Raw genomic sequence first — 18,652 nt, forward strand, 5'->3', positions numbered from 1 at the left:
TGATTTCTTAGGAAAAAAATCCAAATTTCCCCATAGTTATACCAACACTGCTGTGATGGGTCATGCAGGGACCAAATTGGACACAAGGCTTTGAAGTGAGGACCCATCCTGCCCCATTAACCTGCTCAGGATGGGTATTGCATGAGTGTCTATGCCTGCATATCCAGTCATCCTCCATTTGCATCCCAGGAGCTAAGGAAAAAACGCAAAAAACCCCACACTTAGCAAATGACAAGACCATTATTTTTTCACAGTTTGAAATTATGTGATGCTACTGTAGAAGACTGCATACTTAGAGGAATACACTTAGAAAAGTGGCTCAATTTACCTGAGCCAAACTGCAGTCTACCCACCCCCATCATCCTTCTGTTCATCACCTTAGCACAACAGAATGGATGCCATAGTCAGCTCAGTCTGATTTTTCATTTAAAGGCTTCTGTTCCTTTTAAGAGTTGTTCTCTTTTTCTTCTTTTTTCCTGAATATTTGTTTTTGAATCTGAACTATCGCTACACCTTCCACATCCAAACTATGTTGAAGCTTTTATTATTTCAATACTATGACAAAAAACACGTTTCACACTAAAATAGTCACGCACCCACAGTGCACAAGCTTGCAGATCTAAAGTAGAATAAAAAAGGAAACAAAATCAAAAAATAAAAAAAAAAAGAGAGAAAAAAACCAAAACCCCAACAGAAGGAACATCTCTATACAATGGGCTGGTCTTCTACTATATGCCTTCCTTCTGCTCTTTTCACCCCAAAAATCTCAGTGTTGCTCCATGGCTCCCAAAGCTAAACATCACTGATAAGCTCCCCTGCCCATAATGATAATACACATACATCAGTGCCCTTTTCCAACTGTTATGCCAAGATACATGAAATCACTGGGAGTGCTGGCATTGATTTCCAGGCGCTCCCTCTTGATTTCATGGTTTTGATTTTGCAGAGCATGGATGGATGACTCAATATGCATGATGTGATAGAATAATTCAGTTGGAAGGGACCTACAACGATCATCTAGTCCAACTGCTGATGGAGCTGGCTTTGCAGGAGGGGTCTTGGATGCTGCCAAGCACCCTTATGCAGTTAAGTCTTTGCTTTAAAATCGGCTTCCTAGAGTCAAAGGAAATGGTATTTACTCACATACTAAGTAGGAATTGATGTAGCCAAACATCTAAGACCAGACCAGACCAGCCCTAACTGTACAATCTCCCTTCTGCTCCTCAAAGCTCCGGGAGGGTTCCATGAAGGAAAGGGGAGAATGTCCTAAATAAGTGGAGATGATATTTCTCTTATGCAGTCAGGCCCAGGTCCAGCAAGGGACTTCAACTCTTTCTAAATTTAAGTATAGAAGGACTCTTGCCAGCAACCCTCTCATTCCAAGTTAAGATGTGTTTATACAGATTGCTGGATAAAGACCTTGATTGGTGGCAAATGGTTTGAATACCCCCACCCCCCAAAAAGAAACCCAAACCAAACCCCAGCATTACTTTTCTTCTTACTCCAGTAAGAAATAATAATAATAATAATAATCATAATAACAACAACAATAATTAAGAAAAGATAAAGGGGAAACAACTACTGTAAACATCCATGTTTTAAAATGTCTCCCTTAGCAAAGCAAGCATGCTGCTAACCTAGTCTCTATAAACTGTATTTTCTTTAAAAAAAAACAAAACAAAAAAAAAGGCAGCTATTTTACACATACATTTAAACACAACAAAAGTTAAAAAAAAATAAAATTGTCAATTGTAAACACCGGAAAAAAAAAAAGTTGGCAAAAATTAACATAAAATTTAAAGAAATGTAGAGTCTGAATACTGCAAATTGAAATATATCCCCCCCCGAAGCTGCAATTTTGGCATTCTTCCTAACAACTGATAATAACCCCCAAAGAAATGTCTACCGTGGAGAACAGAATTCAGTCACAAAGAGCTCGAGACACTTTGCTTACTGAACAGATAGAAGGTGAACAGAAATCATAACTTATTTATGAGGCTTTACATATTTCAAACTCGACTGAAAAGTATAAAAATAAATTGTGGACTTTGTTCATTAAGCGCCAGCTGCGCCGAGGGCGCAGTGGTTTATATCTGCTATACTAACGAAGGAAAGAACAGGGTCTTTTTTTTTTTTTTTGTCTTTTTTTTTTTGTCTTTTTTTTTCTCTTTTTTTTTTTTTTGTCTAGGACTAGTTTGTTTTGAGCTTCCCAACCACGCTGCAAACGGGATTTGCCATTTGACTTCTTTGACTATACCCAGGGTCAGCGGAGCCCTGATTTGGTTACGGGTTTAACCCTGTTTTTAAAATGTATTACTTTTTAAAAGCAAGTGCACAACAAATAGAACTTTTCTAGAAATCTTAAGGAAAAAACAAAAAACAAAAAAAAAAGAGAGAGAAAAATAAAAGGAAAAAAAAAAAAAGAGAGATTCCCCCCTCCCCCCATTTATGCATTTTCTGTTTTGTTTGTTTTTTTAAAAAAAGGCAACAGACACTAGAGGAATGAGATGTGTGTTGTGTTCTGTGTTTTAAATGCTTGGGTGAAGTCGTTCTGTCATTTGCTTTCATCTGTCGCTGGATCATGCTTTGCTCTCATTTTCGTTTGTTTGTGTGGCTTCACTGGGGACCGTCTTGACTTCTGCTGGAGGTGTCTTGGTTTCCGTTGCTTGCACTTCAGATTTGTCTTCTACTGGGATTTTCCTGAAGGAGAATCACCAAACAGCACAGTTTAGAGGCAGAGAAATACAGACTCTCTATTGCTGAATTAGTGATAAGAATATGTTTCTGGAATCAAGCAAGTGTATTGCCTTGCTAGGCCAAAATGAACATTTTCAGATGCAGACTTAAGTAAAACCCAACTCACACTCACCCCCCCAGCTTCATTTAGCTCTAGTGAAATCTTTTTTGATCTCACATACTAGTAGGATGAGGTCTCAGGATGCAGCAGAGGTGCAAGTTGTGTTGTGATGTGCAAAACCAGAAAGAAGGAAAAGGGAAAACTTGCACAGTTGTAAAGGAATTTGATTTTACCATCACTCATTTATGTCACCCAAATGTCCTATTAGAACAGACTGGCATTTTAGCCGAAACCCCTTTTCCCCTACAGAAAGTCAGTCCCAGAACTTCCCAGTATGTTGCAGGAAGGAAAACACAGCAGAACTGAATTTTGTCAAGCGTATTCACACAAGTGTAAGGGAGGTCAACATCTTCACAGGTCCATGAACCTGTCTTTTGGCACTTTACTGAACAATCAGAGAAGCCTGTTTGTCCAGTGCACTCATCACAGTCATGCAAAGTGCCACTCAAGGCATATGTGGCGGCCTTCCTGTGTGCCAGTTCCAGCCCATTAGCCACAAAGTTAGTCTGAGATGACTGCAATCTTAATTTATCCTGCTGAGTAGATGAGATGAATCTAGCCTATGGTTGCCATACTGATTTGCACCAAGGGAAGCAGATGAGCAGCACAGGTAGAAGGTGGCTGGATCGTCAGAACACAGCCAAGAATTCATTTACAGCACACAGACCGAGCCACATTAATTCAACTGAAATGCTTCCTTACTATGGGCAAACCATTCCCTTCCTCCTTTCAGCTCAGTACCAGATCACAGTTCCCTATGTGGCCTGCCTTTCTGTAGCACCCAGCATGACAGGGCAGTGGCTTTAGGTGCAGTGAACTGAAATGAACCTGCTTGGGAGCAGCTCAGCTACACTCATCAAGGCTGCCTGGTTCCTTCCAACCCTAGTGCATCTGCTGTGCCATCTAGGCTTTCCAGGAAGGGCGAGATGCTCCACAGCTGTGTGGGGCACAAGGCAGTGCTGTGGAACAGTCACACAGCAGGAACGTCTCCTGCCTCAGGGAAGGACGGGAGGACAGCAGGGAGGTAGGGAGACCAGAGCTGCAAGATGTAAAGGCACCTGAATAATACAGTAAAACAGCATGGGTTTTCACTCAGATCTGGAAAAGAGCCTGGTTCTGGGTCTACAGTACCTGCCTGACTGCTTTTCTGCGAGTGCTAACACACACTGCAACCGCAGTGTCAAAGCCAATGATCAAGGCCAATGCTTTACTCTGGATTAAATACAAAACTTGCAGAATGAGGTGATTTTCTTGGAGATGGAAAAAGTTCTAACCAAAGCTGTGATTTAGGTTATGCCTCCAGTGTGGCTGCTGTAACATAGCCTAAATTTAGCTGTGTGAGCTATAAATGTAGCTCGAGAACAGCCAGGTTTTTGGCAGCAAACTAACTGACAGTGCAGATCCCAGCATCCTCAATACACTTTCCTTGGCAAAAGCCAAAGATGCCGGGTGAACCCAGCCATGCTTTTCTCACTCTCCAGTTGCAGTTTGACTGCCAAGGTGCAGACTCATCTCAACTGTCCAGATGGTTTAAGGCTCCAAAGGACCCCTAGGGCTGTCCTGCCTAGGGGCATACTGAGACTCTGAATCGATCAGCAGGAGGAGGTAAAGAGCAGACCCAGCACCCTGGATGAGGACTCATCTCTAACACACCATGACACCACCCTGCCAAGTCATCCTGACCCAATACGTGCTGTGACTGCTTCTCCTCTCTCAGACAGGATGGCATCGCTTCATCCTTTTGCCAGTCTACGGACAAATGTAGAGGTACCAAGCTTTTAGAGTTCGACATGCACTAGTTTCTGCCCTGCCTTACACTGAAAGAACTTCTGAAGGGCTCCACTGATCTGCTAGGAATTAGAATTTGGGCGGCTGTGCTCACTGAACTGCAGGAACTTGGTGCCCCGGAGGACAGCACTTCCTTTGCACCTAACTGACCTGTTTCTGATCTCTTTCATAAAAGAGTAACCCATGATAGACAAAGCTGAATACAAGTCTGAAGGAGAACACGTTTATGAAAAACTTGAGTTTGTCTTTTGCCTGCGTCCCTGGTACTGCCTATTCCTGCTTTGCTCCTGAACCTTTAAAGCCAAGCCCTGTTCAGAGGTGAGTTAGTTTGCTAAGGAAACAATGAGATTAGTTAAGAGAACACCCAACAAGAACACAGCACAAGCACCAGTGCACAAGAGACACAGCACACAACCAACAGAAGATTAAAGGCAGCCATACTCGGTCTTTGCAGGTGCAGCAGGTACAGAGCTGTCTGCAGTGGAAGAAGCAAGCTCGCGAGCTTGCCCACTAGTCGCACTGGCAGGAGTAGGAGTGCCAAGAGCTGCAAAAACATCCTTTGCAAGATCAATGTCTGGTGTCTTGAAGGTCCCTTCGTCCATTTTAAAGTCCTCATTCTGGGAGGGGTTTGTGGTGCTGCCTGAAGCAGCCTCGCTCTTCAGATTGCTTGGGTTCTTGGTTGTCTCTGTTGGGCTCTTCGCTGTACTGGGCTGCACAGCTTCCTTTTCAGGGCTCTTGGTGCTTGAGACCTCCTGCTTGGGCTCTGACGGAGCTGGAGGGCTAGTGAGGTTTGCAGGACTTGGGGCAGCTGGCTTGTTACCAGCTGCCACTTTGGAGGTCTCAGCCACGTTAGCAACAGAGCTGGGGCTGAGCACTGCACCTTGGTTAGACAGGACACTTGAAGACAGATTATTAGTAGCTGGAGTAGCACTCGGGGTATCGCTGAGATCAACAAGGGGGGCCACTTTGGGGGTGGAAGAGGGTGGTGGTGAAGAGACTGAGGTGGCTGCCCCTTTGGCTGGAGTAGCCTGGCCAGGCGACATGGAGTTTGAGTCAGGAATGGCCGTGGCTGGCAGGGCAATACTGGAGGTCAGCGTAGTGGTCTCGCTGGTGGGGCTGTTCTGAGCAGTGGCAAAAGTTTCAGTGATAGTGTCAGAGTTAGTGGTGCCCGTAGTTACAGAAGGCAGCATGTCCTCAACAGTGGCTGCGGTATCAGCAGGGTGCCTGTGAAGAGGGCAGGAGTAGAAGAGAAATAGAGACAATGAAGCCCGTAAACGACAGCAGAGGAAAGGGGAGAGTGCTGAGAGTGTTAAGAGTGAGAAGGGAAGTGAGTGGTGCAGCAGCAGCATGGCACGTGGTTACAACACACACAGAACATGAAGAGCTACTCAGAGGAGCAGAAACCTTTCAGTGGTCAAACGTGCAAAGGGTAGTAAGGGCTGGCTGGGATGACTGAAGAATAACTAGGAAGAGAAAAAGAGCAAAGAGGACATGGCCTTCAGGAATGGCTTGGTCACATAGATTTTGGTTCAGCTCTTAGCCAAACGTAACCCTGTCAACTTGCAGAGACTCTTCTCTTTTAGCCCAGCTTTCCTCTTGGCCTCTTCCACCTAACCTCACAAGGAAGCTTTCTACCAATTCCCTGAGCTGGTAGCCTGTGCCATGTCACCACACAACATGACCCCAGTGCAGGACCCCTGAATCCAGTCTCTCATCTTGGCCCTGTCCTTTTCCCTGCAAGCCTAACTCCTTCATCAAACCATACAGAATAAAATTCTTTTTCTCATACACACATGTAATGCATATATATATATATATCACCCATACGTGCAGCTTTGAGGTGTCGTTTTGTACCCCTTTGACCAAATTCCAGCCTGTTGTGTTAGCTGCAATAAGGTTTGCTTTAGGACAATGTCTGAGTGTAACCATGCTTTAGCAGCCATGATGGTTGCCTTAAACAAGTACACATATGTGAGGCTGGAAGAACAAATTGTTTATTCCATGAGAAGCCAGTGTGCCCGAGAACACCACCTCATGCTTATTAACACAGAGAAAACCATCACAGAGGAGATAATCGAGTTAAAACTCTGGCAAGATTAGCCAAGAAAAACAGGACAATATAAATCCCAGCTACTCCTCACTGCTGCGCATCTGCATTTCAGCGCTGCTTTCTCCTTCCACCTCACAGAGACTTCCAGCAGAGCCACTTTACCAGTGAGCCCCACTGCTAACCTAATCAAAGCAGGTGAGCAATATACAGATGGAAAAGCCTGACCACGTCAGCACTGTGAGGATTCTGCTGAAGGGCAAGAACCCAACTTGTGCCATCAATCCCAAACCTGACCCAAATATTTACACTTCCAGAAGTGAATTCCTCCCATTACTGCTCTAGCAGCTATGGAGAAGTACTCAGAGGACACCAGAACTGCAACAGACTAGGCAAGAGCTTAATGTAGGGAGCGTACAATACTTAAACCTTTCCAATCCCAGCTAACATGGCCGCACACACTCAGGCCCAAACCAAGTTCTTCAACACAAACAAAGCTCACATTAAAAAAAGACTTGCCATGCCTTCCCCCCCAGCATCCTGAGCGTAGCCGCTCTGCTGCTATCAAGTAGAAAGAATTGCTTCCAAGCACCCATCCATTTCTAGGGCAGAGCCCAAGCAGAAGCCGGTGCTAACTGGGGGCTGGTTTTGCTCTGGATCCTTTGCAGTGAACCTGGCCAGGTGCCTGATCTACACACTGGACAGGACTAGCAGGGACAGGTCTTTCAAAAAACATTGTCTACTCCCCTTTCCTTTCCAGTGCTGGAAATACGAGTCACTGAATCTTGAGGAAAAAGAGGAGGAATTTCCTTGCTGATATGTCACAAGTGGAATTTGGAGTTTTTAACCTTTCTTCTCTTCCTGCCCTAAGTCATGGGCATGAGAAATCAGGGATCAGGGCAAGGGGCAATGTACTGACTCTGTGTTAAGACTGACTAATGCCACATACTCTGGCTCCGTGAGTGGGGTGGTCTCATTGGGCTCTGTGTGTTTTCCCCCTTCGTGGTTGGGGGTCCGCTCCTCTTCAGTCCGCACCTCCACAATTGGCTCCTTGGACTCATCTTTCCTGTAACAAAGGAATTGCATAGAGATTGGCTCCCATTCACACTGATACCAGAAGGAACAATGTAAGTGATGACAGTACTCACGAGAAGGCAGCTTTGCCCTCCTCCATGTCTTTGCCCTTTGCTCCTGGGCCAGATTTGCCACACAAGTTGACAGCAATGCACATCAGCAAGCCACACTTGTTCAGGAAGTAGCAGGTGACGTCCACAGCCACCAGGAGCAGCACAAAGATAACAATGAGAATTCCTACGATGGCAGCAGTCCCAAGGCCTGATGTTGGGCTAGTGCTGGCTTTAGAGACCAAAAAGAGAAGAAAAGAAGGCATTGTAGTTAGAAGGTGAGTTGGGGTTAGTTATGGCTCAAATTTGGCTATGCTTAGGTTGCAAGCATGGGAAACCTGCAGAAAGCGCACCCTCTCTTCTAGTAGCCTTGTGTTTTAACCAGTATTCTATCCTAAAGACATGCAGGATGAGCTACCTAAAAAGTCAGGTTCACCTGGACTTTATGGGGCTTTTCCATCTCCCTGGGCTAGGGTCTGGAAAGCAGACTACAGAAACCTCTTCTACTGTAGCATATATCCAGCTGGAATTCTAAAGGGCTGTTTCTCTCCACCACTTCCTCAAGATGAAGGCTGTGTTGAGGGTCTAGAGTGACTTTTGCACTGCCAGTCCAGTACAAGGACAAGTGCAAGTGAATCCTAGATTCCATAGCATGACTTGCCCTGGTGGGGCACAGACTACTGGGTGATACCTGTGGAGTCTCAGTGTTGGTTATCCCTTATACCACGTAACAAAAGGAATAATTAAAACCCTTCCAGGTATGACCCCAGCTATCCAGAACTGGAAAAGTGGTAAGCTTTCTATATCTTAAGCAGAGATAGCAGAGCTCATCAGTGAATGCTCATGGGTGTTTTGGCTTAGGCACAGACAACGATCCAAGCAGCCTTCTGAGGAAGCAGATGATACTTACAAGCAGACTGACATTGTCCTGGTGACAGCAGCTGCCCCCTCCACCACACCCAGACTCCACCACATTTCCCCAGCTATAGAATAGAAAAAAAAATACCTTGCCTTTTCCAGCAGACAAAAGGACAGCAGGTGAGAGGTGGTGATGGAGGCCTGGGAAATGCATGGGGTTGCCTATAACTACTGTCTTCAGGGGAAGTGCCTTTAGCTTTCTAGCTGCTTGTAAAATGCTCGGTACTTAGAAAGGGGGGGCGTGGATAAACACATCAGTTAATGCTGCCAAAGCCTGTGATCACCGCAAAACCAACAGGCACAGCCCTGAATGTTGCCAGCTGCAGCTTCCCAGCCTCTTATACCCTGAACACAAACCGTTTTTGTTCCCCTTATTTTAATCAGATGAATTCTTCCCAAGCTGCTCATCTGCAGGTAGAGCATTTGGTTGTTGGCTCATACCATTCAGCACCTCCCTAGATGTACCAAACTACTCACAACCTGCTTGTTAGTCTCAGCTGTCACATAATCCACCTTTTACTACAGGACTGTGCACTCAGTAAAGGCCTGTGCATCTGTCAGAGCTGCTTACTGATGTTTTCTGAGACAGCTGAACAAGAGCATGTTTGTCATTGTCCATTGGAGTATTTTGGTTTTGTCTTTTGTTTCAATTAAGATGTAATTCCATTCGTTTCTACTGCATTTTTTACTGCAGGATGTCACAACCCCCAAATACTTGCAATCATTTCATCGCAGAAAAACCCAGCAAAGCACCCCTTAGCCCCCAGCCTGACCTATGTTGGCTTTGACTGGTGGAGAGATCATTTCCAGGGCTCACAGAGAGAGCATCATCCCCCCCTCCACACATTTCATTACTTAAAAATAGGAGAACATCCTTAGCGTAAGGCAAATCACCGTTGTGTCATTCGGTGACTCTGACGTGTATTAAGGAATCCAGACTTCAACAGGAAAGCTTCTTTCTGCATTTGACTATATCCAAACATCACTCTGAGGTACCTGACACTCACATCACAAATCCATTATTGCTCGGTATAACATTTGTGCCACCGACCAGACCCCTGTCAGCATCTTGCTACAAGCTGCATAATTAAAGGCATTTATCACCCTCTGATGCATACAGGGAATGAGGAGGTCATGTCACACAATTTTTAGCATTATGACTACTCTTGTTGTATTTCAATAACACTACTGTGTAAACACAACAGACCTAACAAATCTATACCCTAAAACCCTGAAAATGAGGTTGTTTTTTAAAAAACAGAAGAAATCCACATGCTTTTATGTACAACACCTGCACAAAGTTTTCACTTCCAATTTAGATAGAAAAGCAGTTCACAAATCATAACGAACGAGACCTGAATAAACACAGGAAAGACTTGTGTGCAGAGCATAAAATGCATAGTTAGACAAGACCAATGGCAGGGATTTTGTTTGTCACCATTAGATTTTTGTTAGAGGGATTAATCCCATTCCAGACAACCGATAGCATTTGAGACACTCTGTACGGACAGTTGAACAACTACATCCACAGTTTCATCCTTGGCAGCCTCAGGCCCACTTACAAAGAGACACACGCATTTTTAAAACAGCATCAGAGCCAAATGGATTTCTCATCACAAAGACAATTCATGAAGGGCACAGGGGGGTTTTGTTGTTGTGGCTGGGTTGGGGTTGGGTTTGTGTGTGTTTTGTTGTGTCCTTTGGGCTTTGTTTTTAAGTAAAAACAAGAGAAAAGAAAAAAAGCCAACTGAAATTTGTTTAACGAAATGCAATACACAGAAGGTGGTAACAAAGATGCATTATACTGCACCAACTCACGGCACGGATTAATCCTGTCTGGCAGTGTCACATGCACAGTTAAGCATGAATATTATTAATGATCTAATAACAATAAATTAGCTGGTCAGGTAACTTGATCAAAGAAACTATTTTCTGTTAAAATGGCAAGAAAAAGGATCTATGAAGTTGGTAATACAGTAGTGGAAGCATCCATTGCAAATTTGTATGCTCATGGGGTGTATTATGCCCCAGATCCACTAAGCATCATGAGATACTTGACTGTACAGAAGAGGCCAATGAAGTCGCAAAGATCCAACCACATAAAGAAAGAAAGAAATCTCTTCAGTGCAATTCTCACAAGATATTTATATTCAGACCACCACATCAGGAAAACCTTCTAATGGCCATAAATTTGAATCCACATGCAAAAGCCCACAGAGACATTTGGGCAACCAGCAGGATCAGCTCTGACATATCTTTCTCTTTCTATGGTCTGTGGGTTTGTATTTGTGGATCGGGCTTTCTAAACCTTTTGCACAATACAGTGGTGATCAGCACCAGATGTGCAGAGAAATCAGCAAAAAGCAGTGTCTTAAAAGGCTTTCAATTATGTACCTTCCTGGGATGAAAACTAGCACGCAAACAACAAAAATCTTCCCTTACATCCAATAAAAAGGGCAAATTCATTACAAGCAACAAAAAACCCCAAATGTTAAAGAGAAGAAACCTTTCTTTTTCCTTGTTACAAAATACTGACTCTTTCAAATCCAACATTTTTCTATAATGTTCTGTGGTTTGTTTGTTTTTCCTGAACTGACAAGATCCTCTGAAGCAAAGTTATCTGCTTTCACGCCTCGGTGGGACCCAGGCCTTTCCAAGGAAATACTGCTTTATTTTACTTTATGTTTCTAACAGAGCAAAAGCAGAGTCACTGCAGAAAGAAGCAATGAAACAAAGGAGGACGACGTTGATGGACTTCCCAAGGTCGCTGCAGGTGCCAGACAATGGTTCCCAGGAGGGGAAAATATGGTTGTTTTAAAACAAATTTGGTGCATGTGGCAAGCGTGGATGTTTCCCCGTGAGATCCAAGGTGACATGTATGACGACAGACATAGGAAAGGAGTAAGGGAAGAAGGGAGAGGGGAGGGAAGAAAGGACGAGGAAGAAAAAGAAATAAAGAGAGAAAGAGAGAAAAAATAGATAAAAAAAATTAGGTCATAAATATAGAAAATATAAGAATCAAAAGGTTTATTTAATTTTGTAAATTAAAATGGCTAAAGGTTAAAGAAGAGCATTAGCACATTCACACCGACAAAAAGGCCGGTTCAGAAGCTCAGCAATGCCCAAAGCCGCAGAGCAAAGTCCAAGTCAGGGTTTATGGGGTTTGCAAGCAAATGAGATTAGAAATGATGGAACAGAAGGCTTGGCAAGAAACACAAGAAAATGGTTATCTGGTATTTGAAGGGACAACACTGCCTTTTATGTAGTCGAAGGATAAAAAAGAAAAAAGCTCTTGTGTAGCAGACAATCTACCTGCCTGTCAAAGTCCTTCCCCAAACCCTGCTGTACCAAGGACTTGCCTTGGATGATAGATCCAGGTGACTAAAACCCTGAAGAAGCAAGAAGGTCTGAAGAACACAGGACTGACTTTTAACATTAGCCTTCCAGATGCTTGTAAACTACCCCAATGCAACTATTATTATCACTGAAAATGATACCCTTTATCCTTTCAACCACTTTAAGGACACTGCACAGATAATGGTAACAAAGGACTACGTAATAAATACACATTTTGTGTGCAGGAAATTCCTAACTATTACTGTCAAGCAGAGCAATGCCATGTTAGAGGCACTTGCTCCGACTTCTGTATAGCTCATTTTGAAATTGAAATGTAAAAGCTAAACGCCATGAAAATGACAAGAGGATGCTAAAGGAAAGTAATACACCAGCTTTCTTCCCTACTGCAGTTTGGCAGACTTGGACTGCGTCTCAGAAAAATCTAGCCTGCCCTCTGGAAATATTTTCCCCAATATTATTAGCCTGGGATCAGCTCAGAGAACCAAAGGGTCTGGAAACACCTTGGCAAGCCTAACAGAAGCCAAAGTCCTCTACAAAATAAAAATAAAAAACCCACAACCTAGAGAAGCAGAGTCACAAATCCAACATAGGCAGTAATCACTGCACTGCACAGTGGTCTACGTGCCCCTGAACGCACATTCCCTCTGAGAACCAACTGCATCTGTCGGGTCAATCCTGCAGCATATTTGCAGGAACAACTGCTTTTCAAAATGCTTCCAACATCTGAGTAGCAGCCTCAGACCCTGATTCCTCCTGTTCACACCAGACTAAGTGAGGAATCATTTCAGAGAGGCCAAGTAAGTTACACTTAACAAACTCAGCTTCTACCCTGAGCCCACTTTCTAGAGGGCTCCTACCCATGTTGCTTATGTATTTAGGGCTCAGTGGCATCTGGTCTCATTGCTCCTCCCACTTGCATGGACTGCAGAATGAGCACTGCCTGTTCCAAAGGCAACAGCATTCTCAAGTACACCTATGTAAGGCATCCCAGCTTCCCCAGGTAGCTTTGTTGTCCCACTGGGCATGTAACAGGCTAGAAGAATATCAGCACAGGAAGGCAACAATGGTTGCACACAAGGGACTGTGAAGGAACAAAAAGACTGATCAGTACTTGTAACTTGCCTTGGGGAGATACATCACAGTGCAAAGGAACCACTTTCTGCTGTTTCCAGCCTACTGCATTTGATTGGTCAGCTCTGAACCGACCTTAAGGCACTCTTTGCCAAATTACCCTCACTTTCTCCTGCCACATCAGTCACAGTTGTCCTTCAAATATGAGGGTAGTAAGTATTAGAGCTGTTGAAAATGAGAATCAGAAAGTAAGTTGCTTAATGAGTTACGGAGGGTCCTTCCACCCAAAACTACAGCCCTGGTCAAACACACATTCCAACCTTTTTTGCCCTATTACCCTCCTCCTCCCTACCATACACATTTTTCAAGCCCCAACCAACTAGGTCACTCATTTGTATGCTTAACAACACTATCTGGCTTAATCAAGTGGAGTTTCTGCGTGCCAAGTGCACAAGGTCTCAGCTGTTTCCTTCAGACAGGAAGGGAGTGAGTTTAGTGGGGGCAGACCAAGGATTGAATTGTCAGTGCAAGGGAAGGACTGAAGAGAACTCTACTTGTGCTGAAGAAAAACATGAGGCTGAGTTAACAAACTAGAAGATAAAATGAAAACAAATCAGTTTTCAGAGAACTCCTTTCAATATGGACTGTCAGCACCAATATTGGCATGAATATGCTTAAGTCTGGCTGTGCAATGAGGACATATTTTGTCTGACTCATCAGCTTGACAGTTCATCCATCTGCCCTTGATCAGTCAGAACTTTAATTTACAGGTAGTCCAGCAATTTCATCCTTTAGGTTTTGCTTGTTTGGTTTTCTCCCTCCACCCCTCGTTTATTTTTTAAATGTGCACTGCTACTGCCTGTGTAGAAAAGAAATACTATCTGTCCTTACAATAACTTCCAGCAGACTGCTGAATTCCTAGCATCTCAGCCAACAGTGTCTGCTTGTTCTGCATAGCATTTGTGTTTCTACCTCACCTTTTAAGCACGCTAATAAGTACGCTCTGTCTGAAGCACAAGTTTCCAGTGGCATTCTAATGCTATTTAGTTTTTCAGAATGCCCACTCAACATTAAAACAGTGCCGTTTCAAAATTACTATAATTTAATCTTCACTCCATTTAATTAAAAAATCTACAGAGAAAGATCCAACCACTAGCAAACTCCATATGCCTTTCTTTCTCCAGAGGCTGAGCTGGATGGACAAATGAGCGAGCAGTCAGCAAGCCCAAAGCAGATTTGAAAGCAAAATCTGCATTGTGAAAAGCATCACTCCAGAGATTTAAATGGTCTTTTTTGCTTTAGTCTGAAATGGAAATCCCACTTTCTGGTTTCAGAAAGTGGCTTCTATCCACTGCTTTTTTCATCTGGCAATCCTGTTACCTTGATACAAGAAGCCAACATTCCCTGTAAACAGTCAGACAACGATTTGTCAGGTAGCATTCCTAACAGTGCACTGCTAATGCTGTACATACTGTAACATGTACTACAGTACAGGTATGTACATGGCAAAAACTAAGCTTTGGATGGGTAACCAATCATGATAATGGCTTTAAGCAAGCAAGTTGTCAGGGTTACTCAGGCACATTAAAGGATGCAGCACTGTTGCATTAATTGGAAGCAGAAAACAATGGTAAAGCTTATGACTGCTGTACCTGGGATGACAGTAGGCTGAGCAGAAGTTCGGAAAGCATAGTGAGCTGGTTTGGACTTCCCTTGCTGGTTTTCAGCTATCACATAAACCTCATACTCCGCATTCCAGTCCAGGGACTTGAGCATGACGTGGTCACTGCCAGATGGAAGTCTGATCTCTGGTTTCCATTCTGAGGAATGCTTCTGCAGAGCAGCAGATGACAGGCAGGGATGCAAAACACACAGCACAATGTTAGTAGCCAGCTCTGGGAACACTGTAACAGCTAACTAACAAATGGAAAAGCAGGGAGGTTTATACACAAGCACACACTCCTCCTCAGCTAATTCAGTGTCACGTGCTGTTAGCTCTACATGGAGATACCGAAACAGCCCCTTTACTGCTCAGAATCCCGTTTTCTGCAGTGTTATCACACCTGAAGAAAATCCCTTGGTTCTTTCTCTCATCTTTGCCATCTCACTACACTACTTCTGTTTCAGAGAGGAAAAGCTGCAACTTCTGTACGTCTTTGTTCTGCAAATCACTTTAAGAATGTTCTTTCATGTCTTAGTATGTCAAATTCAAACCATCTGAGAGTTTTAGCTTGCAACACAGGTCTGGCCTAGCTTACCACTACCATTCTATTCCGCACCATTTAAGAGACTTTTAAAGGTGCATACAACTAGTAACCCTGATAATTCCTCCTCTGGTTTCAGGGAATCCAGCTATTCATTTCACTCAGACGAGGTACTACCAAGGTACCCTGAGACAGGCTTAGGCAGTTTGCTGTGACTGGAGTGTGCTAACAGACTTTTCTGTCTCGGCTGGAATTTACAGTTCTGTGACACCAGATTGTCCTTTTGACTTTCCAAAGCCTCTCCCCATTCTAAGAAGCTCCAAGTAATTAAGATACCTAAAATGATGGTGGTAAAAAAATACTCAACATTTCTATACTGCACTGCAAAGTGTGCTCTGTGACTTTGCTTGAAGGATTGTTCATAGGATATAAAGAGAAGATAGCCAATACACAATTAGTTCAGTTCCACATCTGACAGACTCAGTCACTAATAAAATGTCTTTTTTTCTTAATAGCCAAAAAACTTCAGTAATGCAGCTCAAACAATGGGAAAACTGAGCTTCCCCCAGGTATACTAAGAATGAGAAAGTGTGCAGACAATAGAAAAAAGCATCAATAACTTCTGGAAGCTCTTTCTGCTGCCCTGAAGAACTTTCTATTTTCACTGACCCTCTCTCAAGGCCCAACTCCTCAAGGATGCGCTAAGCAATCTGACTGGATATTCTTTTGTAGGAAAAAAAACACCCCATCAAATAGCACCTAACCCAAAACAAGGACATGTTCAACTTACAACAGTAGCTGTTCATGACATAAATAAATAAGAGCTGATTAAGTTAGGCCTAAAGGAACTGCTTCCAACAGCATCTATCAATTTATCTGTGTCCATATTGACTACATTGAATATCTTATTCAGTAATCTAGAGAAGAATTTGCTACTGAAGCAGCCAGTACTCTATCAAATATGGCAGTTTCAATGACTGAAAGTTACGATCAGATACATGTCTGAAGGAGGGCAACGCTCTACACTATGAAACTCTGGTCCCCAGCTATTTAAATTGTTGCTGGCAATCCCATCTCAGAAGTGTACGAAATGAAAGAATACTAAGTGCATGCAATTACCGTATGCTCACACTTCTACAGAAGAAGTAGAAGCATAGAGAAATAACCTTTCACAGTCAAAGTGAAAGGAAAGAAAATCACACAAAGATGTTGTATGTTGCTTCTGTGCATGTCATGTCTCATATCCTATACGCTTCCACCATGCCTGCATAGCATGTATTCCTGTACTGGCCTACCTACAAGATCTTAGCTTCAGGGTTGTCTGCCTACATAGTGAAACCTAAGTACTGAACAGGCTGAATACAAATCAGGTTTGAGCGTCAGTCATACTTACAGCTTTGTATTTGATCAGATAATGTCTAATTGGGGAGCCACCATCATCCTGCTTGATAACATTCACTTTAATGGAGTTTCCATCTTCTCCCATCTGACCTTCCAGTTTGGGTGCACTGGGTTCCCCTGAAACAATGGTGGATTTATGTTTATTTGTTAAAAAAAAAAACAAACCAACCAAACATTAGGGGAAAAGTACTCATGAAAAGCAGAATAATACTTTGTTATACTCAGCTGCAGGGTATCAGCCTCATTCTGACCCAGACACAGAGGACATTCTGGGCTTACGGTACAAATATTTGCAAGACTCGGAATTTCTTGCATTTGGTAGTTGGTTTTCACAATACAAATTACCATTCTTGTGTGTGCTGAAACGGAGTCCAAGTGAAAAAGACCCCACCCTACCCCAAGAATATCCGAAAGCAATGACCAGTTCCTCACCATTTTTGTTGTAAAACACTGATGTGAAACAAGGGGAAAACATCAAGATGAGGTACGTGGCAACAGGCAAGGGATCTCGCCACCCTCACAGCAAAGAACTTCTGCCTTGTATCTAACCTGCATTTCCTCTGTTTCAGTTTAAACTCATCACCCTTTGTCGTATCACTACAGTTACTGAAGAGTCCCTCTCCAGCATCCTTGTAGCCCTCTTCAGATACTGGAAGGCTGCTATGTGGTCTCCATGCAGCCTTCTCTTCTCCAGGATGAACAGCTCCAATTTTCTCAGCCTATCTTTATATGGGAAATGCTCCAGCCTCTGATCATCCTCGTGGCCTCCTCTGGACTTGCTCCAATAGCTCCATGTCCTTCTTATGTTGAGGACACCAGAACTCCACACAATGGGGTCTCAGAAGAGCAGAGCAGAGGGGCAGGATCACTTTGAATGTTGTTTAGGTTTTACAGCTGCTGGACCAGAGACTTACTGGTGTGCTCACTTGAATGAGTGTGGAAAAAGGGGTACTGCATCAAGACATCTCACTCAGCTTACACTAGTGTAACTAAATCCAATAAATACAGGCTGGAGAGAGCAGACATCTTCACTCTTCTGTAATCACCATTTTTAAAAGCTAACATTTCCCAACTTGCACCCCAATATCAGCAGGAGACTGGAATGTCTGCAGGGCACACGTGTTTACAGCCACAGCCTTTCACACCCATGTCTCTACAACTGCTTTTTCTAGCCAGTTCTTTCATAACCTCCACACACAGCCCACAGAGCAGAGCTCCCCAGTCCCAACTCTGGCACTTCCTTCTTGCACCTTTACTGTAACACCTCACTTAACAAAAGCCAAAGCCACAGACTGTCTGATTACATAGGTACAGCCCCACCTCTCCCCCAGAAATACTGCAGCAAATGGCTCTAGAGACATGCTTTCTCCTGCTCTCATATGACCCCAGGGATCACCTATTTCCAAAGTGCTCTGACAGCCAGTGTGCTTACTACGCAAGCGGCATTATTACATATTTATTTGCATTATACTAAAAGAGAAAGGAAACAATAAGCCTGTAGCTGTATTAAGATCAACTCTGAAACATAACAGCAGCCATGGGGATTTACAGGAGCTTCTTCCAAAGAAGATTCTGAATTCTAAATCTATTCTGTATGGATTTGTATTCAGCTATTAATGGAAAGCACATGCATTTCTGACTGGCAAGAGAAAGGTTAATCTTCCAGTATCTTTCAAAGTTGATCTTTAGAAGTAATTTGAAGCCCTTCTCCCACCCCTCCAAAGAAGGGATTCAAGCACTTTTTTTTTGGTTTTATGAAACATCAATGAGAAACCTGCAAGGCCCAGACTGAAAGAGTAATTGAAGATTAATTCCTTTTTCTTGTGGACAAACACATGCTCTAATATACCAGTTGTTTAAAAAGGTAATTACAGTGCATGGATAC

General features: G+C 43.4%; 1 protein-coding gene across 10 annotated transcripts in view; it reads right to left on the reverse strand.

Moving 5' to 3' along the window:
- Positions 1-460: 460 nt before the first annotated feature.
- Positions 461-18,652, reverse strand: part of NCAM1 (neural cell adhesion molecule 1) — a 104,716-nt gene continuing 86,524 nt past the window's right edge. For 4 of the 10 annotated variants that reach the window (XM_061478073.1, XM_061478078.1, XM_061478071.1 and 1 more), the window contains 6 exons: positions 16,760-16,884; positions 14,815-14,995; positions 7,841-8,048; positions 7,642-7,758; positions 5,087-5,869; positions 461-2,700 (listed from right to left, as the gene is read on the reverse strand). In XM_061478073.1, the coding sequence (XP_061334057.1) occupies positions 2,580-2,700; positions 5,087-5,869; positions 7,642-7,758; positions 7,841-8,048; positions 14,815-14,995; positions 16,760-16,884 (1,535 nt within the window). In that variant the 3' untranslated portion in view covers positions 461-2,579. Of the gene's footprint in view, positions 2,701-5,086; positions 5,870-7,641; positions 7,759-7,840; positions 8,049-11,242; positions 11,502-14,814; positions 14,996-16,759; positions 16,885-18,652 lie in introns of those variants that run through there. The other 6 variants (XM_061478080.1, XM_061478079.1, XM_061478074.1 and 3 more) reach the window with 2 other exon arrangements.

This window comes from Pezoporus flaviventris, unplaced genomic scaffold (assembly GCF_033815535.1).
Source record: "Pezoporus flaviventris isolate CSIRO_AGI_PZ_B2104156 unplaced genomic scaffold, CSIRO_AGI_Pfla_v1 ptg000113l, whole genome shotgun sequence".
NCBI lineage: Eukaryota > Metazoa > Chordata > Aves > Psittaciformes > Psittacidae > Pezoporus > Pezoporus flaviventris.